Source organism: Podarcis muralis, chromosome 2 (genome assembly GCF_964188315.1).
Source record: "Podarcis muralis chromosome 2, rPodMur119.hap1.1, whole genome shotgun sequence".
In the NCBI taxonomy this organism is placed as follows: Eukaryota; Metazoa; Chordata; class Lepidosauria; order Squamata; family Lacertidae; genus Podarcis; species Podarcis muralis.
This window is the reverse complement of record NC_135656.1, coordinates 36329612-36356998: the sequence shown is the minus strand read 5'-3', so window position 1 is coordinate 36356998 and position 27387 is coordinate 36329612. Positions and strand designations below refer to the sequence as shown.

The 27387-nt window shown below is 44.4% G+C and overlaps 1 protein-coding gene across 1 annotated transcript in view; it reads left to right on the top strand.

Annotated features, from left to right (window-relative positions):
• MXRA7 (matrix remodeling associated 7) overlaps positions 1 to 27387 on the top strand; it is a 59631-nt gene that overhangs the window by 29664 nt on the left and 2580 nt on the right. Inside the window, exon 3 of the mRNA XM_028717031.2 lies at positions 9065 to 9161. Within this exon, the coding sequence (XP_028572864.2) occupies positions 9065 to 9161 (97 nt within the window). The remainder of the gene's footprint in view (positions 1 to 9064; positions 9162 to 27387) is intronic.

Sequence of the window (27387 nt, the reverse complement as noted above, 5' to 3'; positions counted from 1 at the left end):
GCGCCAATTGGCAGGTGGTTCCTGCAGTTCAAGCAATAGGAACACGCCAGATTTACTGGGGGTTGCTTTTGCAGTTGGCAAGCCTGATAATCTTACTGAAATGTAACTGGGGCACTGGGCTTGACTTACTTTAAAAAGTGCTGTATTACTTTTCGGGGTTGGAGGATCATTTGAGGAAGTTTACAGAAAGTTGTCACGGTGCTGTTTGCAACTTGTCTGGTGGTTACAGCAAGTGGGACACATCCTTGTCCCACTTTCTTGCTGTCCCTCGAGGCCCCATGTCACAGCAACAATCCTATTGGCTCAGGAGGATTACACTTATCACCCTTATAAACAATCTTTAATCCTCACAAACCATGTCCGCGGGGCAGGGGGAGTGATTATCATCCCTGTTTTATAGTGCCATTTGCTGGCGCTCACACAGCAAGACGTGTGTTTTTTTAAGAAATAAGAAGTGGAGCTGCCACATTTCTTTATAGGCACTGCTCCTGTGCCTTTAACAGCAGTCTGGCACACAAGACACTAAGCAGGTGAATCCTTTCCTTTCATTTTATCTCTGCACCAGGAAAGGTTTTGCTGGTTAAAGGCACAGGAGGAAGGCCAGTTTAAAGAGGGGGGAAAACATAAGAAAATACCTTAAACTGGGTGAAACCAATTATCTAGACCAATATTGCGTATTCTGACTGGCAGCAGTTTTTGAGGTCTTTTGAGATCACTATCTGATCCTTTAAAAGAAACAAAATTGGAACTAGAGATTTTCTGCAAAGCATGTCCTTTGCTGTAAAGCTATGATCCTTTCACAACACAAAAGTATTGCCTACTGTATTGTATCGTCCCAACCTTTATATCTTCCTGTATGCATACAAATGTAATGTGTAGTCCTGAATAATAGTTGTGTCCGGTGTAGCTTGTCCTCATCTTGTAGCACCTACAAAACAAAGCCCAGGAGGAGGTTGGCACTAGGTTTCCAGATGGACTGTAAAGTTGCATGCCAAAGCATTTAACAGTCCCAGCCGCTGAATTTCTGCCTGCTCCATAGCTTTTAAAGTCCTGCCAAAAGGTGGAAGCTCTAGATAAACAAAGCACAGAGCCAATGCAGACAGTGGACCTCTCCTGGCGTCGTTTTTACGGTTCATGATGTTCATGATGGCATCGGGGTGGTTATACCCAGTAGTGTTTGTGCCTGCAGAAATATTGCGGTGCTTTGTTTCCAATTGGTGCGTGCCCCTTAGCTTCCTGCCAACATCCTGTAACTCTTTGTACCGCAAACGTTCCAGCTTCATTTGTTCTTTGCCCTTGCTTTCGTCGCAGCACTATATGCTCCTCCAGAAAGCAGTCATGCAATAACATTGGGGGATTATCACAGAATGGCCGAGAAAGCAGAAGGGTAGGAGGTTCAGTCCACCACCACTTTCATTGCACCAGTGGCATGTTGCAGAATACAACAGCAAAACACCACCAGTCTGGCTCTGTGAGGGTGATGTTTCTAAGAGCAATACTAGAGACTAGTAGCCAACCAGGGCTCTGACACAAGGCTACAGAGCTACTTTTTTTCACCTAGTAAGGTGCAGAGTGGTGAGTTTTAGGGTGATCTGATGCAAAGGAGGACAGGGACCTTTAACCATGTGTAAAAGTGGGAAGCATTTCCCCCCAGCAAGTGCTGTCTGTCTTGCGAAGGTAAGAAAAGCTGCCCCTCCTGAAATTTCCACACTTGCACTGCTACAAAAGCTTCAGGAGCCCAGTCTTCCTTCCCATCTGGCTTGTCCAATTCCCTGATACTACATATGTATGCAGACACACCTGAATAGGCATCACTGAGTGAAAATAAGAAAGGTGCATCATCGATCTCCAGCTCTGCGTCCAGCATTGATTAAGGGACTTCCAAATTAAAGAAAGAAGCTAGAAGGAAAACTATTACTGTCCTAAGAAGGAGGCGACATGATCCCTGGGTGTGTTGGAATTTATTCATTTCACGAACCTGAGATACCATTTACTGGAATAGCTTAAAATATCCATGTAAAATGCCAATAGCAGTCAGTGGAGGCAGACAGGATTCCAAGGCTTGGGGAACTTGAGGTCATACAAAATCTTTGCCATATGGGACTCTGGTGCTGCGGCTGTCTCGGTTCATACACTCGTCCCCTCCCAACCACGAAGAAAGGTATTATATAATTCAGGCGTATTAATAGAATTGGGAAGGCCAAGAAGGTGAGGCCCCTGGCAACCATGTGGGAATTGAATTGTTAGCCAGCAAATTTTGTACTTTGCTAATGCATTTTTCGCCCCTGCCTGCAGCATCCAGCCTTCTGAGTGTTTCTCTGACGTAAATGGATGCCTCTCTCCCCGGTTCCCATCTTTGTGGAAGAGTGCCCATTATTATAGTTCCAACTACTTTCTCTTTCCTCTTTCCTTTTTCTTTTGCAATCTGACTCAGGGTTCACTTCTTCTTCTACTTCTTTTCGGCAATGTGAACTTAAGTCTGCTTCCAGGCAGATTCAGCGGGAGATTTCCGCCCCATTTCAGCACTGCAGTCTTGTGCTTCATCAGATTTGGGCGGCAAGGCTGCCCACTTCAGTGTTGCTGATCAAATACGTAATGCTGCAGTATCAAATATCAATATTACTTTATCATATTTGATTCCTGAACTCTATGGATATGGATATGGATATGGATATGGACTCAGTATCACTTCATTTCAAAAGTACCAGGTCCATGCAGATTTAGGAGCCGATATACTTTAAGTGTTTTGTAGACTGCATATAGCAGGAGATGAATGACTTGGCAAATCTGCCACTGACTTTGCATCCTGAATGTTAGAAACCAAAGCTTCATGTATCACATCCTCTTATCTATCAGGGTGCAGCCAGAAATGAAGCTTTCAACAAGCTGAGACTGCCCCCACCCCAAGCATCCCTCTTCATCTTCCTTAAAGGTGTGACATGGCCACACAAGAATCTCCAGTAGGCTATAGGATTCACAGATTTAAAACTTGGAAATGAGTCCTATCAAACTACAGTGGATGCTTGGGTGGCGAACGTGATCCATGTGGAATGCACGTTCGCAACCCACAGCGGCACATCTGCGCACGCACGAGTTGCGATCCGGCACTTCTGCACATGCGCAAAGCACGATTTAGTCCTTTTGCGCATGCGCGTGCACCGAATCCCAGAAATAATCCGTTTCGGTACTTCTGGGTTTCGGTGGTCCGTAACCCAAAAAAGCGCAACCTGAAGCATCTGTAACCCGAGGTATGACTGTAATTGGGATAACTTTCTGAGAAAACGACCTGCATAGGATCAGATTGTGAGGAAGATAGGATGGAAAAGCATTTAAAGTTCTCTATTTTGTTAAAATAATAAAAAAATGACTTCATGGAAGAAGATGACCTTTTGAGGCAGAGTCCCATGGCATCTGGCAGGCTCATGATGGGGTGGGTGAGGGCAAAGGAGTGAGTTTAGCTAAATGCCTTTTAAAATTGTATTTCCAGCTGCTTTGTTTAAAGTAGGTCATTCCACTCCTCTTACATATTTTGCAACAAGTCTCATGCCCAGAACTTGAAAAGTGTTTCCTGTAGTTTGCTGGAGGCAGGGAAGATAGAAATATTGGTAGGCCTTTTCATTTCAGCCCAATTCCTATGAACACTTGGAAAGCTTGCTTTGCCATATTTAGAATTCTTTACTGCATCTATGGATAATTTAAACTTAGGTTATGTAGGGGTTGCAGGTGCTTCCAGACTGTTGTTATTTTTGAGGGAGACTCTGCCACAAATTCAGGTTGCTCAATTATATTTGATTGGGAGGTCTCATGCAACAAACCCGCTTCCCTAAAAGTTTGGACTTTTTGCAATAAGGAAAGTGAGGGATAACACGTGCTTCGAGGCAATGTCATCTAACCTCCCTGCAGACAAATCAGAACGAATGCACATTAAATAGCGAACATTGTCTAATCAGAATAAATGCTCAATAAATCAGGATGAACGCTCAATAATCAGGTCGTGTGGAAGGACCCACAGAGATTGTGTGTTGATCTTTAAATGAAGAAGCTCTCACAGAAGAAGTAAAAACTAGAGAAATAAGAGTTAAGTTGCAAGCTTGGATAGATGACCATCGACTTTGTTCAGTAAACTTTCATTAGTGTTTGAAGCAGTAGCAGCAGCAGCTTTAGCGCAGATTGATCACTCTGAAAGTGTTTTATTTTTCATTTTTGTTCTGAAATGACATGGTATGTTGATGGTCACTCATCATCTACCATCTGAATGTCAGAGCATCAGGACTCGCCCCCCAGCCCTATCCTCTTCCACTTGTGTCTGGGCGGCTAGATCTAGCTACATCCTATCCAGCTTCATCCTATCTTCCCAACAGCATTAGAGCAGGGGTGGAGGAATCTGTGGCTGCGGCTGACGGAAGTCCAACGTCATCGGGAGAAGCAAAAGTTCCCTGCACTACAGACAGGAGCCTTCCATGTATGCGATTGAAGGGAAGCCATTTGCCTCAGGTTGCAGATCCCTCTCCCTCTCTGCCCCCGCACCTGCCATTGGGCCACTGTCAGTCCTGCTGGGGCTTCAGCTGTGCCACCAACCCAACGACTGTGCCGCTGCGCCCACTGCCCCCGTATTGTGGCGGCAGCACAGGTACAGCTGCAGATGAGGGTACAGTTGCAGTAATGCAGCTGGCAGCAGTGTGGGGGCCATGGCAGAGCCAGGGAGGGGACCAGGATCTGTGGGTGGGGGGCGCCATTGTGCAGATGGGGACAGCGTCGTCGTATTTTGCCTGCAGTGGCAACATGTCTCAGGCCGGCCCTGACTATGGAAAGAAGTGGAAGAAAGAAGTCCTTGGTAGATTCATCAGCTATTATAGCGTGCCTGCTCACTTTTTTATTCAGTCAGCCAGGCTTTCTTCCAGGATGCCCCTACTCCATTCCAGTTTCCCCAAATCCAGTTTTATATCGTTGCTGCTTTGTCCCTCCATCCCCAACAGACTGTCAGCATTTTGTGGTCAATGAGCACGCTCGGTGCTATTTCTTTTTTTAAGAATTGGCTTGTATTCCGTGCACTTTTCCACTGCTGGTTTGTGGATATGTGTACACACAACAACATCGGCCTCAATCAACAGCTCTCCTGTAGTTTCTTGAGAAATACTGAGTTTTGATGCTTTTCCTCTCAAACCAGCTTTGATCCTATTTGAAAACGTAACCGTATGAAGGCATCCACACACGCTCTCTGTCCACTGTTGTGAACTCAAACGGTGGGCAACTTGGAAACACACACACACACACACACACACACACACACCCAATACAGCTATATGCAGTGACATGCAAATGTGATTTGAAATGCAACGAGGTGGGAATGACCTGGCTGCTTTTAAACCTGGCCTTTTTGTATTTATTGCAGTCCTTCCTCTGAGCATATACTTTCTCTTGTCCAAGCATATTCTAATTCATTACATTTCCCTTTTGGTACACCGGCACTCTCACCTGAACATCAGCAACAGAGGGAATGATTGCAAAGTGACCTTAGGTTTCTGTTACTCCTTCCACAAGAGGCAACTGAAAATATCATGGCCTCCCTGGACATTCCACTGGGAATGAAAACAAACAAAACTCTGTACTTCGGAGCTTTCTGAATATGCCAGTGGCCAGGCTAACTCTAAGTACAGAAACAACAAATCCTTTCTCCGTTCCTTATTCAATTCCTTTCATAAATCATGGTGTTACTGCTGATTTCTCTCAATGGATGGTCTCGGTAGCATTTATCCAGGAACTCCAGGATCAGTGACCCATTAAAGCGCCTTTTCAAGCTCTCTGGTAGTGTGTGATAATTAAATGAGCTGAAGTTCTGCACACTTCCAGTCGATCAGACTTGTGTGGCTGCCATTGTCAGGGGACACTGTTGGTTTTTCCATGAGGGGAAATGAGATTTCATGAAGCTTCACTTTCCTCAAGGCTGCTGAACCAAGGCTTTGCTGTTCAGGGTGGCTGCTGTTGCTGAACGTGTGTGGCGTATGGGAAGGGAGTGAATTTGCATAGTGCTGTTTTCCAGTAGTTTTACTCCAATGCTGCAAGCAAACTTCATAGTTTACCTCTACCTTTTGTGGGCTGCTCTTTCTTCTCAGTCCCAGAAAATATAAAATATATGCTATGGAGCTGGTTGATGGCTGATGGTCCTTGTGTCCCAGTACATACTTTAGTTATCCACAGATTGCTCCAGAAACTATAGTTTCTGAAGATGATCGATCCAAAATAGAGGAGGGAGACTGAAGCATGGGTATGATAGAAGGGTCCAGGAATTTTTACTTCTGCATATATAGGTCCAGCAGATGGATTCCCCCCTACCTTGAGGTAAGTAGTTTTCTCAGGTGGTTTGAACTGGGGGATAGAGCAACATGGAGGGTACGTTTCTGAGCACAATTCAAAGTGCTGGTGTTGACCTTTAAAGCCCTAAACGGCCTCGGCCCAGTATACCTGAAGGAGCATCTCCATCCCCATCGTTCTGCCCGGACGCTGAGGTCCAGCGCCAAGGGCTTTCTGGTGGTTCCCTCATTGCGAGAAGTGAGGCTACAGGGAACCAGGCAGAGGGCCTTCTCTGTAGTGGCACCCGCCCTGTGGAATGCCCTCCCATCAGATGTCAAAGCGATAAACAACTACCTGACATTCAGAAGACATCTTAAGGCAGCCCTGTTCAGGGAAGTTTTTAATGTGTGACATTTTAGTGTGTTTTTGTTCTCTGTGGAAGCCTCCCAGAGTGGCTGGGGAAACCCAGCCAGATGGGCGGGGTACAAATAATAAATTATTATTAAATTATTATTATTAAATATAGGGGTTGAGCCAGAGAAGTGGTAGCTAAAGGGATGCCCTTGATATGTTGGACTCCAACTTCCATCTGCCCCAACCAACATGACCAGTGGTCATGGATGATGGGAGCTATGATCCAGCAACATGAAGAGCACCTGCATTGGCTATATCTGAGGCAGAGCTTTGAGCACTACCACTTTTGGGAGGCGGGGGTGAGCAACCGCCTCTATGACTCTTAACTGGTGCCACAATTGGCTAATGAATCGATTAATTGGTTGAAGCAGAAATTTAATTCCTGCCCTTTTACCCGACACCATCAGAATTCCATACGGTTGGCTCAGCACGGGGCCTTTCCCTTTGGCAGTTGGGCCCATACTATCACCTGAAGCTATTGGGGGTGGCGCAAGGCAGCCTAGGTGGCTCTGAGGGAAACCCTGGGGTGCTTCCTCCCCATCTGTTCCCGACCCCTCGCCAAAGACAAGCACCGCTCGGAGCAGTAATACAAACAGCATGACAATTCCTCGTGAAGATGTATTGCTGGAGATGCACAAAGCGCTGTTTGGCTCTTTCCAAATGAGATGCAAATTGCCAACAGCATGTCATTATGCTGATGGCGTGACATTAGCATATACAAATGAAGCAGCGGCCCTTCAGCTCCTGATGAGTTGCCTCTCGCAATGGCGAGGAAGCTGCATAGACTGCTTTGCAACAATACCCTCCTCTCTGCAGTTAGAAATAAAGCTCTAAGAATAGACAGTGTCCCCCTGCTCCTCGCACATGGAGAACAACCTGTGCCCCACTGGAGAGTCCAACAATGAGACAGCATTGCTCCATCGTCCGCCTGGTGCAGAGTTTATTTAAATGCAACCTTTTATGTATACAGGCTTAAAGGAAGAGAAACTGACAGGCACAGGTGCCTCCCCCTTGCCGTGGGGCCTTTAATTGACTTCCAGGCCTATCATTTACTGAGGCTCCTGTTGGAAGATAACCCAGAACTGCGGTTTAAAACATAATCAAAGAGCTCTAGCAAAAACCTGCTTTGAATAGATAAACCTCGGGTCTTTGCCTACTACAGTGGTACCTTAGGTTAAGTACTTAATTCGTTCCAAAGGTTTGTACTTAACCTGAAACTGTTCTTAACCTGAAGCACCACTTTAGCTAATGAGGCCTCCTGCTGCCACCGCGCCCCCGGAGCACGATTTCTGTTCTCATCCTGAAGCAAAGTTCTTAACCCGAGGTACTATTTCTGGGTTAGCAGAGTCTGTAACCTGAAGCGTATGTAACCTGAAGCGTATGTAACCTGAGGTACCACTGTAGTTATAGCTTTAATTATGTCTACAGGATTCCAAAGAAATAAAGCATCATTCATTGCTGTAAAGAAAGGCAGCAAACCCAATCTACAACTTAGGAATCCTCTTGTTTTTTCAGTATTTTGTTGGGAGCCGCCCAGAATGGCTGGGGCAACCCAGTCAGATGGGTGGCAAATAAATAAAATCATCATCACCGTCACGTGGTAACAAAGAAAACCGCTGCCCCATAAAATCTTGGACTGTGCACACATGTTTGAGTCATATATGCAACATGCTTAATGGGTACACAATTCAACACAGAATTTGACATGCTAGAGCCCCACTGTGTGAGGAGACACCGGGCAGAACAACACACAGAGATGTGACTGTAGGGGGAGGTTAGGGAATGGTGATAAAAGTGAGAATAAAGTGATTGCCTTGTGATCTACTCAGGTCAACTTATCTGCCATTCTCTGAAATATGCATAGGAAACGTTTCTTGCACCTATAAGAGATGGCCAGATATGACCAGCTCGCACCTTTAATATATTTTTTTAATGTTTCTTCTGATTTTCACATTTCAGAACTGAAAAATCTGAAGTGGAATTATTTTCAAGATGCAACTAGATTTCTGTGTGATGAGCATTTTTGGCCCAGCTCAGTTTTCTTTCTATGTGATTATAGATTGCATGCAAAACAAAAGCATTAAACAGCTCACAAGGGAAACAGATAAATCTCTGGCTGGAAGGAAGGCAAAATCAGAATAACGTAGGGTAATCAAAATAGCATTTGCTTCTTCCTAATATGGAAGTGAACCCTTAATTCAAGGAGAAAGGAATATTCTTCAGAGAACAATAGCTTGATCTTTTGCGTTTTGCTTGGGAATAAGCCTCACTGTTATGTAGTCTTTCCTCCTATGTCAGCATAAAATTGTGGACCTAGCTCTTTCTTTGTTCTGACTTTCTCTCTCTCTTTCTTCTGTAGCAGATGAACAGTTCTCCTTTAAATATAGTCCTGGAAAACTGAGAGGAAACCAGTATAAAACCATGATGACCAAAGAAGAACTTGAAGAAGAACAAAGGTAAGCTGAGCATCCTTTTAAATTCAGCAGATCAGCCGGGGATTGGAACCCATCTTCTTCTGGTTACAAGTTGTAACTCGGAATTATTTGGCTACTGCATTTTATCCATTCTCAAAAGACTAAGGCATTCAGGTCTATTTGCACCTGCTGCTTCCCTGGGAATTAAAGTCCGGCTAACGGCTATGTGGTATTCCCATTTTGAAAGATGCTGCCCACTTCCTTGGAAACAGCACTGCTGGCAAGGAATGGCTCTAGCCTCCTATTTCAAGGAGGGATCTCGAGGTTGTCCCAAGCAATGAATAGCCAGCATTTCTCAGAGGAACAAGATATACTGTGGGCATCCTGTTGTGGTTGCCCTCAGGCTCAGACAAGTTCAGTTTAAATCACTTTCCAAAGAGGTTTTCTTTTCTTTTTAGTTCTTTGAGTTTAGCCACCCAGTATGGTAGGGATCATGTAAATAGACGCCATTTCTGGCCTTCCATTACTTTCTCATTCTGTGCCTTAAGACCTCTTGTCAACCAGGGAACAGGTGGCCAGTGGGATTAACTATACATATTTCCACTAATACCCCTGGGAATGGTGCTTCACCAGCCTTCCACAACCTGGTGCCCTCCAGATGTTTGAGCAACTCCCACCAGCAGCTGCATCAGTGGGGTTGATAGAAGTTGTAGCCCAAAGGCTGTACTGCATCAAAATATAGCATCGTTCCTATTAAGTAGTGGGTTGACAAAGCAGATGACACAGAGATTTCTCCAAGTGGTTCTTTATAGTAAGCTGGAACTGAACTAACTGAACAGCTCAGCCGGCCTGCTTTTATAGGCAGCCAGCTGTCAACATTGTAACAACAACACCCCAGGGTTTCCCACCTAAATTAACTGACGTGGACCTGAGTGAAAACTATGTACACAATACCCCTGGTGGCCAGGGTGAGAATTTCAATACATAGCAGTTCCCATTCAGGAAGGCTGAGCTGCCACTGCTCATTACATGTCTGCCACCACTTGATACCTTCTGCCATCTCATATCTAGCATGATAAGCTACCGCCACCCCCACAAAAAATATAAGTTCCCCCCAGTACTGAAGATTATAAAATCAAGTGCCAAAAAGGGTCTTGGCTGAATACTTCACGCAATCCTAGCACTGGAAGATGCCCAGCATGAGCCTAAGCACGTTTACTCAGAAGTGTGCTCCACTGACTATAGTGGAGCTTACTCTCTTGTATGTGCATTTAGGATTGCAGCTGTACAGGAACAGCTGCCTAGGTCCAGTTGGGAGATGGCATCACCAGCATCGTTATTATGTTTTACATGCCAAAGCAGGTGGTGGAGAAGAACCTTTAGCCCTCCAGATGCTGCTGAACTACATCTCCCATCATCCCAGGCCATTGGCCATGCTTGCTGGGGCTGATGGGAGTTGTGGTTCAACAACATGGGGGGTGGCGGGGTCAAGAGTTCCCCACACCTGTGCCAAAGAGTTCTTGTGATACTGCCTTTTTTGTTAAAATAAAAATAAAAAGGCAGTTTTAACCTAAATAAAATAAGGAAGAAAATAATGGAATATAGCAAAAAAAAATTAAAGCTTTCCTTCTTGTGCTAATGGCTTAGCGATTCCCTCTCGTGTTGTTGCTTTATGACATGGTCAGCAAAGTTTGCTTTGCCTTTTCCTCCCTTTTTTGTGTCTGTTTGGTCAGAGCTGTGTAAAAACGAGCTTACTAATGGAGACCTGAAGTCTGGCTAGGAATGGGTCGCATGCTCACAAGCCTAAATATTTAATTGGCAATTCCATAAATCCTGGACTTGTCTTTATATACATACTCAAACACACATACAGATAATAATTCATTATTTTTGAGCACTTACTTTGCTCTGCAGTCACACTTAGTTCCAATAAAAACAGGGACTATAGATTGCTATTATTTAAAATAGCAGAATGACACCCTGCTTCTTCAGCTGGAACTCAGTTCAGAATTATCTTACGGTTCCACAAGGGTCTACAAAGAATATCGTGATGGAGAAAGGAAGCCAGTTCTGGAACTGAAATTTATGTTTGTAAAGATGTTAACCTGCAATCCTAGACATGTTTACTCAGAAGCAGATCTCATTGTTTTCAGCTGAGCTTACTCCTGGGTAAGTGTGTATAGGGTTGCAGCTTAAACAGTCCAGATCTGCTTTCTCCAATGGAAATCCACTTGTGAGGAAATCACTGCATATAGGCTAATTGGAGCTGCTGATTCCAGCTGAACACAAGTCACTCCAGTAGAAGTGCTTCTGCTTGCTTCGGTTGTAGATTGCGACCACCACATAGGGTGACCAAATGCAACAGGACAGGAGTCATTTATGTAGAATAGCTGTGTAGCAGATGGAATTTCAGCATGCAAAGCTTTTCATGCAATGGTAGTTAGCACAGCAAGGTGCCTATATTTGGCCTATGTATCAATTCAATTCATAGAGGGACGCGGGTGGTGCTGTGGTCTAAACCACTGAGCCTCTTGGGCTTGCCGTTCAGAAGGTCAGCGGTTCGAATCCCCGCGACAAGGTGAGCTCCCTTTGCTTGGTCCCAGCTCCTGCCAACCTAGCAGTTTGAAAGCACGCCAAAAATGCAAGTAGATAAATAGGTACCACTCCGGCAGGAAGGTAAACGGCATTTCAGTGCGCTGCTCTGGTTTTGCCAGAAGAGGCTCAGTCATGCTGGCCACATGACCCAGAAAAACTGTCTGTGGACAAACGTCGGCTCCCTTGGCCTGTAAAGCGAGATGAGCACCACAACCCCAGAGTCATCTGCGACTGGACTTAACTGTCAGGGGTCCTTTACCTTTACCTTTATTAATCAATTCATAACAGACAAGAGCTTTATCGTCTAGTAGTTCATGCACCTATCCTGTCCCCAAAAGCTGATCTGAGTGGTGTAAATGAGCAAGCAAAATAAATTAATTACCAGGCTAATACAGATGTGAACTGTTGAGGGGGTCATAGGATGCCTTGCGGCATTGTTTGCCAGGTGAGTAATCAGGTCAGGAAGCCAAATGCTCAAGGGAACTGAATATGAATTTAAAGCTTTCAAAATGTGTGCACCAGGCACAAATATCTAGCTTCTTTTGGTAACACCTAACAGCAACATTTCATGCTCATCAGGCATATTGCTGGAAGAAGACAATTCTTTACAGCCCTCAGTGAAGTAGCATTGAATGTACCCATTAGCTGGGTAGGGTGCTATAGGAGTGCTACCTGTTACATTCATACATACTACTGTGGGTACAGAAAGGCCCTGGAGTTGTCCTACTCTTAGAAATGGCCTCCTATATCAAATGTCCTTCAGAGAAGCCTCTGTTCATTGGTGTGGTTTGATGCTTTTAACTGGACGTAGTTAGAAATGAGTTTCTTTGGAAAGAAGATCTTTATGTAATCTGGGCAGTTAAGTTAAAATCAAGCCACAAAAGAATCAAACTTGTGGTCTCCAATAGCTGCGATCCATCCTTGAGAAGTCCCAACTCATTTTGATGCAAGCTTTGCTGTAAGCTTATCTTCTGCCTCAGTCCTAAACATATTTTTCTTGGGAAGAAATTATTTAAGCCGTTTTGGAGCAGTCTTTCATTTATTTATTTATTAGAACTATTTATATCCTGCCCTTCCACTGTAAGTCTCAGCGCTCAGAGCTGCTTGCATTTTTGTATTCATGACATGCAGAAATACAGAAAGTGCAAGTCAGAGGCACCTCTGTCCTCATGCATATCTTTAGCAGGCAAAATGTAGACTTGCACATTTCCAGGGAATCAAACTTGCTGTGCTTACATGTAGGAACATAATGTCCTTTCCTTCCTCTGTTGGTAATAATTCAAGTACCTGTTAGGCTCTCATTCGTACCAGGCTTTCTCTACCTCTTCCATTAATACAAAAATGAAAGATCCAACTGTTTAGCTAGCTTTTCAATGATGCATCAGCAGGTAAAAGAGGCTCCAGGTGGCTAATGTATTGCTCTACTGACTTTGTAATCCCATTGCTCTATTGACCTTGCATTGCTGACTGAAATTTTGCTGGGGAGAGATAGATAGAGAAATAATGTAAATAGAAATACAATACTTCTCACCATAGTCTGGGATGGCCCTGGATGGGCAACTTCAAAGTTACTGCACTTCCTTGTTTTGGTTCTTTACCTTTAAACCAGATTTGGACCAGACAGCCACCTTCAAACGGAGGAGCATCCTCTGTGAAGTAGGACACATGGCCACCCCATATACCACATATGATCCAAAGCCTGTATGATGTGCAGGTCTGCTTTATAGACCACAATCATTCATTGGGTAGATCAAGGATGGAGAGCCCTATGGCCCTTCCAGTCCTGTTGGATTCCCAACCCCAGTCATCGCTGGTCCTGCTGTCTGGGGCTGGTGGGTCCGACAACCTCTGGAGGGCCATAATCTCCCCATCCCTGCAGGTGCTAATTTAACAAAAAATGCAAGAGGACTGATGTAGGAACAACCAGGTGAGATTCTCTTGCCTCCGTCATGGAGGTGGTTCAGTGACTGTTCCTCCGACCTTCCATTTAACAGGAAGGCAAGCAGTTCTATGGGACCACTTTTTCATAAGGGCTGAGCATGTGCTCTGACACCTCTCCCTGTCCTGGATTGCAATGTCGGTGTTACAAGCGGTGGTTTGCTTCCTGGCTGACAGCATTTTCTCCTGTGCCATGCATTTCCGTTCCAGAATTCACTTGGGCTGGGATCCTTGATGCTTGCTGCCTCTGTGCAGAGCCCTTCGCAAACCCCTCTCCAGCCTCCTGCACTAATTGGCGTTGGCAGATTGTCGCATTTCTTCTAACGGATTCTCTGTTTCTTGTCAATGTGCCATATTTTTGTGTGTCTGTGTTTTTTGTTTTCCCCAAGCTCTGGTTTTGTTTCTTTTCTTCTTCCCCCGTCCTTGCCCCACCTCTGAGTGCTGGCTGTGGCATCAGCAATTTCTCATTTCAGGCTTCTTCAAACAATCCTTCTTTCTAGCTGGTTTGTTGGGGCAGGGCTGCCCTCAGGTAAGGAGATGCACTGAATCAGATGAGGGAAGCCATGCCACCTGCCACCCAGTCCTCCCCCCCCACCCCCAAATCCCTTGCGTGCAAACACAACTGCCTTACCCCTCAGCCCCACCCCAGTCAGGGACTGCCTGACAGTGCTGCCATGTTGATGTGACCCAGGTTTGCTGCGTTTATATTACAGGATTGAGCTGACCTCTGACCTCACATCCCTGTAGCAAGTACCTTAGGTCCTCGGCCACAAACATTCTTACAAATCTTTTTGGTAAGGAGACGATGCTTCTTAGAATTAGTGGTACCACCTATAACCTCTGCTAATGTGATCTGAAACTAAAGTTGACCATGTTCCCCCTCCCGTCCCCGCACCTCCCACTTCCCCCCTCCCTCCTCATAACTAATGAATTAGTCCCCTTCCCCTCTGTGCCCCATTTCATTTACCGTGAGCACCACAAATCAATATGGTGGAACAGGATACACTGGCTTTTCCCTAATGGGACATTCACTGGCCTTTATTTTCCATTCTGCAAATTACTCCTCCTAGGCAGCAGCCAGAATTAAAAATAACAAGATCGGGCTGCAGGGGTTCCACGTAGGATTCTTCTGTCAGATCTCCAAATCCACATTCTGACTTCATCCAAGTCCAGCAAAGTTGCCTCCCAAATTTGAAAATGAACATTTACATCAAATTGCTATAGGCTAGACAGAACTTATTTCCATTCAGGTTGAGTTTCTGATTGTAGTAATATTGCCATCTTTTCTGCCCAAAGGAACTGTCAAACGTTTTGGCTCCCGAACGCCGCAAACCCGGAAGTCAGTGTTCCGGTTTACAAACAGTCTTTGGAACCCGAACATCTGACGCGGTTTGCACGGCTTCTGATTGGCTGCAGGAGGTTTCCAAACATTTTGGAAGTCAAACAGACTTCCAGAATGGATTCCATTTGACTTCTGAGGTGCGACTGTATCAGTTAGGGGCTGAGATACAGTCGTTTGCCTAAGGCCATTTTCTAGTCCAGAACTTGTGCTCTTTAACTACCATAGCACCCTCAAAGCTATGCACATGCTGAAATCTCTCCCATTGACATTAGTGAGGTTTTACGGTGCTGACTGGATTGGACCCTGGGTTTTCAATATAGGACACACTGACCCCAGTCCACTAATACCCTTTGCCACGGTTTTGCTGTGTTGTTTACAATCTAATGCTTGCAATTTTGGCTTAAATCGTCCATTTCCAACTTGGTTCCCTCTAGGTGTTTTGGACTACAACTCCCATCAGCCTGAATCAGCAAAGCCAGTGGTCAAGGATCATAGGAAGTGTAGTCTAGAACCTCTGGAGGGCACCATGTTGGGGACAGCTGCCTTATGTAGACACTATGCAACAGCTACATATGGGGCTTAGCTTGCTGTGCAGTCATGAAAATAAGAGGGCAGTTATTAAAGGGACCATTTGCCCAACAGCTCCAGAAATTCTCATACTGAAGAACAAGCTTTTCTGAAAATCATTATTGTTTAGCATTCATACAGTACTTCCCAAGTGTTCAGAAACATGCATTATCTCAACAATCCTTGAAACAGCCCAGTAAGGAAGATCAATAGTATTCCAGAGATGGAGAGTGGAGATGAGAGAATGGTTTGCCTTTTCAGTCTATGGTAGAAATGAGACTTGAACCTAGCCACTCAGCTACAGCAGCTCTGGCTTGCTTCTCTGCCTTTTACGTAGGTCTGACATCAGCAAGTGAAGCTTTTCATGTCATGGAGCTAATCATTATCCACTGCTAATTGCTCTACATAAAACTGCTGTTCAAGGGGCAACTATCTGGGCCAATTCAAAATCTGGTAACAGGGAGAAAATTCAAGGGGCGTCCTGGTCATGTCAGCTTTCTGATGCAAACAACTTTAATCACTAAAGCACAAATGGAAAATTCAACACTTCACACGTAAGGGATGCATTCGGAACTCATTCAAGTCAGAGGCCAAGGAAATTGGCAGGAACAGCAAAGCTTGAAGGTAGCTGAAGACGATGGATTATGATCATGCCAAGGTTTAGTCAGCCAGGACATCAAGGCAAGGTTAAAGCTTCCAGGATTGCAGCGCAAACAGGGAAAGTTACAGCCCCAGGAGCAGAGAGTAAGAACTGAAGCTATGAAATAGGGTCCAGCAGGGGTCAAGAGCAGTGACAAGCCAAATAGTAGGATTACTGAAGAAGCAAACATAGAAGTCTGCAAGGAATCCAGCTGCACTGCATAGGCTCTGCCTACCTGGCTCCTCAATACTTTTTGTCCTCTTGGCTTAGCTCCATTTCATAACTTATCTTGGTAGCTGAGGATCAGCATCGGTGTCCAGTGCCAATCCAAGGGCCCCTTGGGGGCAAGATTCTCTCCGTGGGCTGCCTTCCCTAAGCGCACCCATCCCTTTCTCCCTCGCCATTGTTGCCACAACGCGCCTTTCCTTTGGGGCCCACCAGGCAGCCCTGCCCAAGAGAATGAGTGCAAGGCATTGCTGCCCCTTCTCCTTGCTCACTCCAAGAGGGCAGGTGAACAGGCAGCAAGAAGAGGCAGCAACCGGGATTGGAAGCAAGCCTCCTGCTGGGGCATGGGCTTCAGCAAGCACCCTTGATGCCAGCCTTCTCAGTGTTGCAGATACCCCAGTGAAAATCTATGAAGATGCCCTGCAGTAAGTGACTAGGTTCTGGGTCGTGGCCAAAACCTACAGTCCAGAAGCCACTTCAAGTGGCAAACTTGCACTTCCACTTCGTTAGTAGTCCCTTTGGCGTCAAGGGAACAAACCAGCCTGGAAATGCTCATGATTTCAAATGGGTTCCACGTTCTATATTTATGTATAAAGCATTACCTTTCCTCCTCTTATGCACTTCCACCCATCTGCCTATCTGGAAGTCTAAAGGATGCGTTTTAGAAATAGCCTCAGTAAGTGATTTGTGAATTATACTTTATGCATCTCTGGTCATATTAGGATTTAATCCTGAAGGATGCAACAATTCAAAGCAGGATATGATTCTGGATTCTGTCCTTTCCAGTCTTCTAGTTATTACACTTCATTTTTACTGTTTCCCCCGGGAAGACAATGTGAGATTCCTGGTGTTGGGGCGCCCTCTGTAGATCTTGAGAAGCCTCTCTGCAAAACCCCTTCTCCTATTATAGCAGCATATCCACACCAGATTTGAACTGGTTTCTCAACCAGTCCCTCTTCCCAGGGAAACCTTGGCATTGTAGCTTGAGGGTGTTGGTGATGGTAGATGTGGTGGGGACCTTTCATAGAATTCTCCTCACCATGTCTTCATACTACAATTCCAAGAATTCTTTGAGGAAGCCTAGGCAGTTAACAAGGTATAAACCAATGTAAGTTGTTCAGTGTAGTTAAGCAAGGGTCTAAAAACACAGGTTTTCTTGGTCACCAGAGCAGACTTGTTGAAATTAATGACCATGACTTACTAAGTTCCACTAATTTCAGCGGGTCTGCTCTGGGCAGGACCTGGGCTGATACAACCCACAATATCTTCTTGTCATTCCGTAGATGAGAGAAACGGAGAGTGTGGCCCCCTTTCACTAAGGGTATGAGCCTAAGCCTAAGGACAAGAAGGTCTGCAGATGGCCCCTGTGAAATTTCCATTTTGAGGAGAATGTCTGTGTGCACATTCTTGACACAGTTTTAGGGTTAGCCAGAGGCAAAGGGCAACATTCAAGTGTCCCGTGAGTTTTGAAAGAGCAATAAAGGTCAGGATGCTTTCCGAATGTCACCCCTCCTGGGAAATATCAACAAAGTGCCATTCTGAGGTAACCACCATTTGATAGCATCAGGTGCTGTTGTTTCCAGGTACAAACAACCCCAAAGCAGTTTTCTGACAGCCAGACTTAGACATCATGGAAAACGTGCAGCTGCCAATGAAAGCAGCAGCTCTGCATCTAGCTCCACTTCTCTTTCTCTAATGTGTAGTAGAACGTACCTTGTGTTGTGACATCATGACCTCATGTTTTCCTACCTCCCAATTCTGCAGCTTGGAGAATGAATATGATTTTGGCATTGCAGATTGCAGCCAGTATACGTTCTACTAGACATTATGGCAGTGGGCAGTGGGGAGCTGGATGCATGGTGGCTGTGTTTACTATCACCAATAGCTGTGTGCTTGCCCTGGTTTAATTCCAAGTGAAGAAGAGTAGAATGGAGGGGATACAGCCCTCCTGCTTGACCTGCCCTTCATTTAAGATACAGTGGCCAAAGCTTGCAGCAGATTTGTGCACAACACTCTGAAACTCACAATTCATACAACAGGAAGAACTCTCAACTTTGGATCTAAATGTTAGTGCACCACAACTTCTTGGTGAAATCCCACAGGGTAGGGCAAGAATTTCCCATTTGGGGTCTGCTTGTGTCCTGTTTTTTAAGGACAACATACAAGTTTGTCTTTCTAGTCACAGAGCATCACTGTTGCATCACTGCAGACTGCACAAACACGTCATCATAAGACAGTTCCTCCGAATATGCCAAAAGAAAGAAGCGATTGCAGAGAATCAATCAAAGCAGCTAAGGCGCTTTTGCCAACTCCCCCTTCCGCAAACACAGCTAGGCCTTCCGAGGGGTAGGGAATACATTGGAGCAGGTGCCTTTTTGGCCTCTGCCAATCCTGCTCCCCAGTGCATGCTTCCCCCCTCTGCTTGCTCCTCCTGTGATATCTGCTTGCTGATTCCTTGTGTGTGTAGCCTTGGGATGGTAAATACCTTCTCTTCCTGTTGTCATTTGCCCTTTTGCTGCTTGCCTTGTCCTTCTCCTCCCACTCCTTGATCAGCAGCTTTGCTTTCCTGTCCAGCATGGTGCTTCTTTGGGATAAGAGAGGCTGGTAAGTTTCTGTTCCTTTTTTTGCTTTTCATCTTTTGCAGCACGGTAAGAGCACTCACCGGTGGGGAAGAAGAAGCAGGAATCTTGAGACCCAAGGCGGTGGGGGCTTACTGCAGTCAGCATAGCTATTTCTCTAGAAACTATAATTAGCCTGCATGCAAATTTTCAAACAAAACCATTCATATAAGGGGAAATCATGAGAGTACACATACTGAAATTAACGTAGGTGCTTCAATTTCAATGGATCTCCTCTGAGTATAATTTAATTGGAATACAACCCATGGTGTTTTTTTAGCTAGTGGGCCAAAATTTCTCTTCTTTCTGAATGTGTTAGGAAGGCATAGAGAAAACAGAGGGGCAGTGGGAATGCTGCTTTGAGCTTCTGAAATTTTCCATTTCTGCTCAGCTTCTAGTTCTCCCCAGGTCTTTTTGTTCTTTATCTGTGCCCCACCTGGCAATCTTTCACAAAATTTCCTTCTCATATCTTCTGTGTTGTACTGATCCTTTTCCAGGCAGTTGATGTCATTCCCCACCTGCTAACTTATGAGTGTTTTGCTGTGTCAACAAGCGATAGGGAAGGGGGTGAATGGATTAGGAAGCTGCAGAAAAATACTGAATGGGAGAACTGGGAGCCATCAAGGGCCTATGATCTCATATTCCTCTCCCTACTTTTACAGTATTTTGGATCTATGCCATGCAAAGTTAGCTAACATTACATCAGATGAATTGCTTGCATAGCGACACATTAGCTAATGCAGTTCCTGATGTTTGTAGTAAAATCTAAGTATATTGGCTTGAATGGGTAGATTGGGCTGTTAGTGAATTGTCAAGAAATGTGCATTTTGGGGTGATCATGGTCAAAATAAGATAGTTTTCTGCATTCCCTAAAAGTGTGGTATGTGGGTACCCTCCTTTCCCTACGCATGGAGAAGATGCATCAAGAATTTCATAGAACAACTGAATGCCATTTTGTTTCCCTAAAACACTAAAGTCAGTGACTGTCCACAAAGCTGAAATCAGAAAGCATGTGGAACTCTCTTTTGCATGATGCTGCTTATATTGCTAAGCCAACTGATGCTGACATTAATGTTTGTCTTAAGATTGGGATGAACTGTTTCAGTTGACACGACAATAATAATAATAATAATAATAATAATAATAATAATAATAATAATTATTATTTATTATTTATACCCCGCCCATCTGGCTGGGTTTCCCCAGCCACTCTGGGCGGCTTCCAACAAAACAAAATAAACAAAATAAAATGCCTTATATAAATGTATATGGCATCAAGAGAACTGTTGTGTGGTCCAACAGCTCAAAAAGACTTGACATAACACACCGAGGCCATTAAGTCTGTTGATCCCAAAGCTACTTTGGGAAAAGGACCATTTCTGAAGAGTGTAATGGCATTCAAATTCTGTCTGCCTGTCTCTTAAGCCATTAAGCTCCTTTGACCCAAATGAGGTAAAAGTGGTTTAAGGGCAGGCACACCAGTTCTTTAATCATGTTGACTGCAACCTACTGGAGCTATTACACGATCATTTCCATTGCTTTAGCCTCATTAACTTCAGTAAGTCAACATCAGTATAAATGATATTGGATTCATACACTTTGCTTCTTTTTCTTTTATTCAATCTATAAAAGGGGAACAATAAACAACTGAGTGTGACTGAACTATGCTGCCCTTTGTAAATTATTAAGATATTATTTCCAGCTTGAAGAACATTATAGCCTGTATCTTTTTATACTGGACAATTGGGTGTAAACTAATTTTATCTGATATATAAGACATGGGTGAGTATAAATCTTGTCCACTGCTGTCTATGATAAATGGTTACCAGTACCCATATTGTCTCAACAGCAAACCTTAACAAGCACGTGCTCTCAAAATGTTTATGAACCGAGTCAGTCTTTGATTTTTATGAAAACTGTATGCGGTTGGGTGGGGGGATAAGGAAATGATGCTGGGATGTGGATTTTTTTAGGAAAGGTTGCCAGCGGAAATGAGATTGGTTAAAGCTATGCACTGCAGTAATTCCCTCTGTTGCAAGCTCCAGTTTCCTGGGTCAGTAAAAACTGCTTCTGTCAACTGTGGAAAGGCTAACACAAATGTGTGAGAAGTGCCGGCATCAGCGATGTATGGCCTGCCTGATTCTGTTTGTAGACCTATATTATGAAACATGCTATTTGGTCACTTTTCTTGGGACATCCAAAGGGGAAAATGTTTGAGGTGGGACAGTGAGACATATTAATTTGGTTTTACATGGATCCTTGCATGTTTTCAGTTTGCAGGGCTAGAACTTGGAATATGCCTGGCACAAAATAAGAGGTTTCTAGGTACAGTGCTCACTTTCTTGGGCATAGACTACCCTGCTGCAAATGATGAAGCAAATGCGTTAAACCTTGAGGCACCCCTTCTGCTAATCACTGTGTGTGTGTGTGCCTGGATGGTTCAGAAACTTTCCTTCAAGCTCCCTCCCTAAACTCGGTTCTTTTCCTCCACTTATCTCAGAAAGTAGTAGTAAGAAAGCAACCCACAGAAGGCGACATGACTGAAATGTATCCTCTTTATTTTTCTTCTTGTTTCCCTTGCAGAACTGAAGACTATATGAAGTTATCCCTAAACTCTTCCTAAGGCTTTCCCTTTGGCATCTTTAAAGGCTTGAGAAACAAACCAACCCCAAACCAACCTGATACACATACATAACCGAAAAATAAATAACCCCTCAAAATACGGGACTTTCTCTTTGGCTGAACGAAGCTGAGTTCCTCAGAATAAATCTTTGTAATATCGAGACTGTAAAGGATCTGTGTGGCTTGATCCCAAGAATTATGTGGGCTAGAGAAAGTTATGGGAAGTTACATTTTGAGGGTGCTGTTCTTGGATGTCAAAGTAAAACTCATGAATGCACTTTGTTGTGACATCCACTCCATATCTGCTGTATCCAAAAGAAAAACCCGAGATATTCCGTTTAGATAGCATGGACAAAGGTTACCCATTGCATCAGCCAGTCCAGAGATACAATATCAAACTATTTGGTCCCTTTTCACCCCTCCATCTGGGACCAAAAGCTTCCTTTATATCCTTGAAGACAATGCATTGAGATATAAAGCATTGTGATGGTTTGTGGATGGTAGAAGGATGTAGACTTTAGTGTAGCCTATCTTGCTTCATAGCCTTTTGAAGACGAAGCAGTCCTCCATCTTAGGTAGAATGAATCCTGAGAGATAAGAATGCACTCCTAGGCCTGTGTACTCAGAAGTAAGTGCCACTGAGTTCAATGGGGCTTACTCCCAGCAAAATGGATATACAGGATTGCCGCCTTAGTGTAATAGTTCACGACTGATTTTCATCCTGAGGTCTGAGCATCATTAACGCTCGATAGCCAATGCTTCTGTTTACTTAGCGGTTGCTTCCTGTCCCCAATAACAGAGTTAGAAAACATAATCCATGAAATGTAAGGCAACTCTTGAAATATTAATTATAAACTTCCCGAGTAACCTCAAAGATCCTTGTTTTCTTTTCTCCCTGACACCACACTGTTACATCTTTTTTGAACTTCTCTGTTCTTTGCTTCCCTGAAAGATTTATCAGATCGTTAACCCATACAGAAAATAACGTCTGATGGGCCTTAGTGGCTAGAAACCATCAATTACTGTAAGCCCACACTGGTTTTATAAGTCTTTTCCTCCACAAAGGTAGTATTTCAGGACAATACTGATGTCACTTCCTGTTTTGTAGAATTACCATTTTAGGCTGGAATTTCCTCCCAATACTCCTGTTTTTTCTTCATGTTATGAGGGCAGACTGATTCGATGCTTAATAATATATCAAACCCAAGCTGCTTTTAAAAATGATAACTTATGCAGAAAATACTTGAAGTTGTTTAGTCAATCATTCTTTGGGGCACCTAGGTTTGGGGCAGATGTCCCCCCCCCCCCCCCCCAGCATAACTTTTTCAAGGGCTTATTTAGGAAACAGCGGGAAGTTTGGCTTTTCTTTTCTTTTTTTTAAGTCTAAGCTTCTGCTTCTGTATGTTTTCACTAGCAATACAGTTTGCAATTGAATCCTATTTATATATACCAATATGTATAAGGACACTCGGCTTTGAAAAACCTGTTAGCAACCATTCTGCCTCCAACTCACATTGACAGATGCAGTGTTCCAAACAGCATTAACTATGCAAAGAATGCCTTATATACAATATAATGTCTCAGTATACAGCAATACGTCTATTGTACAAGGAATATTACTAGTGGCAGCGAGCAAAGCTATCTCCTCAATAGTGACAAAAGTGGCTGTCTGGGTATTTTTTACATATTTTTTTTTTCTAAATGTGAAGGTGGATCTTATATACATAGGACTGTAATTTCTAGTGGCTTAAAATGTATATTGCCATTATTCAGTCCAATAAACCTTTAAATAGTTTATATGAATGGTCATTGTGTTTCTTAATGTGCATGGTGTCCATGCCTTTCCACCCTTGAACTACTTGGTTTGTTTCAAATATTACCCTGGGGGTGGGGGGGTGGGAGGAATACTTCAAAGAGCATTAGTTATACCCTCCTTGGGAAACAATACCATAATTAATGCCCAAGATTAACAACTAGAAGACAGTATCATCTTTGAAGGAATGGTATGAGAAGTAGGTATTCTAAAAGAGCAAATTCAAACTATCAGTTTATGTTGGGTTAAAAGTAGCCAGGACACAAAGTTACAGGCATCGCTCAACACCACCACCCTTCTGCCCTCAAAAACTTCCTTTCATGCTTTTGCATGTCATGTGCTGTCTGGGTCCATTCGTATTTCACATAGGTAAGCAGTATAACAGTGGGCTGAATATGGGCACATGTGGATGGGTCGTCCGCTGGGCAGCTGAAAAGTGGTTGAGGGGAAGTTGAGACAGCACCAAGCCAAACAAAGTTGGAAATAGAGAATAAGGCTGCATCTGGACGGCATCTCTGCTCAATGAACATAGGGTTGAACCAGAAAGATGGAGGAGACAAGACCTTCCCTCAGTTACAGATAACCCTAGTGTCAATGATCAATACATCAATACAAAGATCAAACCATACAACTTTGCATAAAGCACTTTAGATTAACTAACACAACATCTTAAAAATAAATAAAGTCTGAAAGGAAAAATAGTGGCATGCAAGGCCAAATGTTTCTGGAACATCTGTTCCCATTGCACAGCTACTCTGGCCTATATAGGCTGGGTGTGGTCTGATGAAGTGGTGCTTTGGTCATTTCTTTCGCTATGATTTCTCCCTTGAGGAATCTCCCTAGGTTCTTGTGGGAAGAACGGTAGCTCAGTGGAAGAGCACATGTTTTGCATGCAAGAGGTTCTAGGTTCATCCTCTGGCATCTTCAGATAAGGCTGGGAAAGCATCAACTGGAAATCCTGGAAAGAGCTGCTAGTCAATATTGAGTTAGATGGCTTCAGTGGTAGGCAGAAGTCCTTACCTGATCTCTGTGCAGGTGAGTTGTTGCTGCTGCTGCTTACCAAGAGAGAGAGGGAAGGGCAAGGCTGTAGGGAGGTTGATTCTGCACAAATGCACCAGTGGAGTTAATACAGTGCTCACGCCAGTGTGTTTGCACAGTGCTGACCTCCCCATTGCCTCTTCTTCTGGGTAAGCTGCAGGGATCCACCTGATGGCATCAGCTACTGGATAGACCAGTGGCTTCACTTCATATAAGGCAGCTTCCTTGTTCCTACTCAAGACTACCATTTTAACCCTTCTCTTTCCAAATAGTACTACCTTTTTATCTGCTTTTCTTCCACCACCACCACCACCACACACAGCTGCAGCAAGGGTGGGGGCAATCATGACTGGGAGTGCAGCAAGAGGCAGAGAGAGTGTAAGTCCTTTTCCTCCACTCCAAGGTCCCAATAAAAATTATCTCTCTACACCCAATATTTGGAGCTGAGTAAAGGAGGAAGGATCACTTAGTTATAGAATGTTATTTGGATTCCAAAAATCTGGACACCAAGCTGGCATTCTAGTGGAGCAGCAGTGACTGGTAGATGCTAAATCTTCTGCATCCGGATGTAAAAATGCTGAATCAGCACACAAAGGATGCTATTCAGTTAAGTCATCCTCAGAGCAGACCTACTAAAATCCATAGACTTAAGCTTTTGGGCCAAAAAGCAGCATCTAAATAAATCATAACAAACAGATTTCATTAGATCTTCTCTGATTGTAAGTAGCATTGAGTAGCACACAAAATATGAAGACCAGAACCTGAAGTTGCAGTACAAGAGATGTAGATTGTTCCTGTCGTCTTCTTTTTAATGAGATCCCCAGATCCACAAATATTATTGAAAAGCATTGAAAGTATTCAATTGTTGTTTAGTTGTTTAGTCGTGTCCAACTCTTTGTGACCCCATGGACCAGAGCACGCCAGGCATTCCTGTCTTCCACTGTTAGTAGCATCCAATTACCTGAGTCCAAATCATCTATCAGGAGAGCTGTTCCCAGCAAGGATGCCGGCCTGGCCAGGCCAGGACGACTTTCCTTTTATACCTTCTGGGCTTGACGACGTATGTGTCCCTCACCTGTCCTAAACCTACTCCAGCTGAGGAATCACACACCTCCTCCCCGAGTAGTGAGCCCCACCTGGACTGTGGGTTCTTGCCTGCCTTCCCTCAAAACTGACAGCTGTAAGTTCTGGAATCCTGAGGTCATGGGTGGTACATCCCATTTTTCCACTTGAGGAGAAACAGGAAGTGCCACCCTGCTCTGCCACACCACCACCAGTGGGACGCTCACTACCAGTTGTGTCTCCTCCGCCTCTTGTGGAGAAGCAGTGCTGGCATTGGTGCCGATTCCCTGAAAGAACTTGCAAGATCTCACCCAGATCTCATGAGGACTTCTGCTCTCCTTGACATCTTGCAAGACTTTGATGATGTCTCGCAAGATCTTGCCGGAAACCAGCAGGAGATCAGCGGCTATACTGGCACCGATTCTCCGGCAGAGGTGGGGGAGTAGCAGGAGGCGCCCATGAGGCTGCTGCCTTGGGGGCTTCTTCTGCCTGAGGCAACTACTTCACACCACTTCATGGGTGGGCTGGCCTTCCCTGAGATCACTATGGGCATGCACACTGGTATTTGTTTACCTGTAAGCACACAACTTTCTTATTATTTTTCCTCAATCTACCAAATTTGCACAAAACAGCAGCCGTGTGTGTGTGTGTGTGTGTGTGTGTGTGTTGCTCCAAGCCAGGAAACCTGAGATCCAATGATATTTGTTTATATGTGCGCATATACCTTTTGTGATCTACCATGCTTGCACAAAAGAGCAGTCCAAAATTGGAAAGAAGCGATGCCTCACTCCAAAGTAGGTAAGGATTTGGAGTTGTTCACATGAAAGGCTGCCTGTCGCTTCCTTTCCTCCCCCTTTCCTCCCCATCTCCTGTACCCATGGGAGTACACAAATATTATTGAAAAGCACTGAAAGTGCTCAGTTATCTGAGGTTCTGCCCTCCAAGCAGAAGCTCCCCCCACCCCGCAATGTCCTATTTACAGTACAGGGTATTTTTACCTGTGATTTCCCAAGAAAAGTTCAACAATCTTTATTTCCTTGGGGGGGGGGAGGCCAACAACTTTTGCTGCCCCTCCGCAAACAAAAGTCCTGACTACACCCATGGTAGCTAATCAGGAATGTATAATAGTGTCTGTCACCATGAATCAGCACTGGAGCCTTGGTTATAATAGAGAAGTCTTCTGAATGATCAGGGCAATGAACTTTTAAACCCAAGTCACAAGTATAATGAAATCTATGCAATGGGTTGCTGTGAAAAGAGTGTTCCACCACCGTGTGTTCTCCTCAGCAGGGACAGTTACTAAGCTCATTTTAAAAATGGTAACCATTTCTCTCAGACAGTAATGGCTATGGGCCAAGCTACGTGATACTCAGTCACATTATGTTTTCATGTGATTTAAAAAACAACAACCACCCACCCACCCCAGTATGTCTGCTGTTGAAGTTGAGCATGACAGGAGATATGCTTTTCTGTTTTCCCACACTAAAACCCCTTCGCCCCAAAGCTACTTTTGTCTCATGGCACACTGCAATCCACCTGCACACATCTTTCTCTCTGCTTTTGCAACTTCTGCCGCTCATTCTGTAGAAGAAAATGTCAAGGGAAAAACCACATGGCAGAGCATTTTGTCTAGGCTGGTCCACAGGCTTCTGCTTGTAGCCTAGGCTGCTCTTCCACTAGCAGAGAATACTTCGGCCTCCAAATCGATACTTCCTCTCCTCAACCGCCCCCCCCCCCGTACAGCTGGAAAATTTGCTCCTGAGGATTGCAGAATACCCCATAATAAATTTTGAAGGCATACAAGGAGA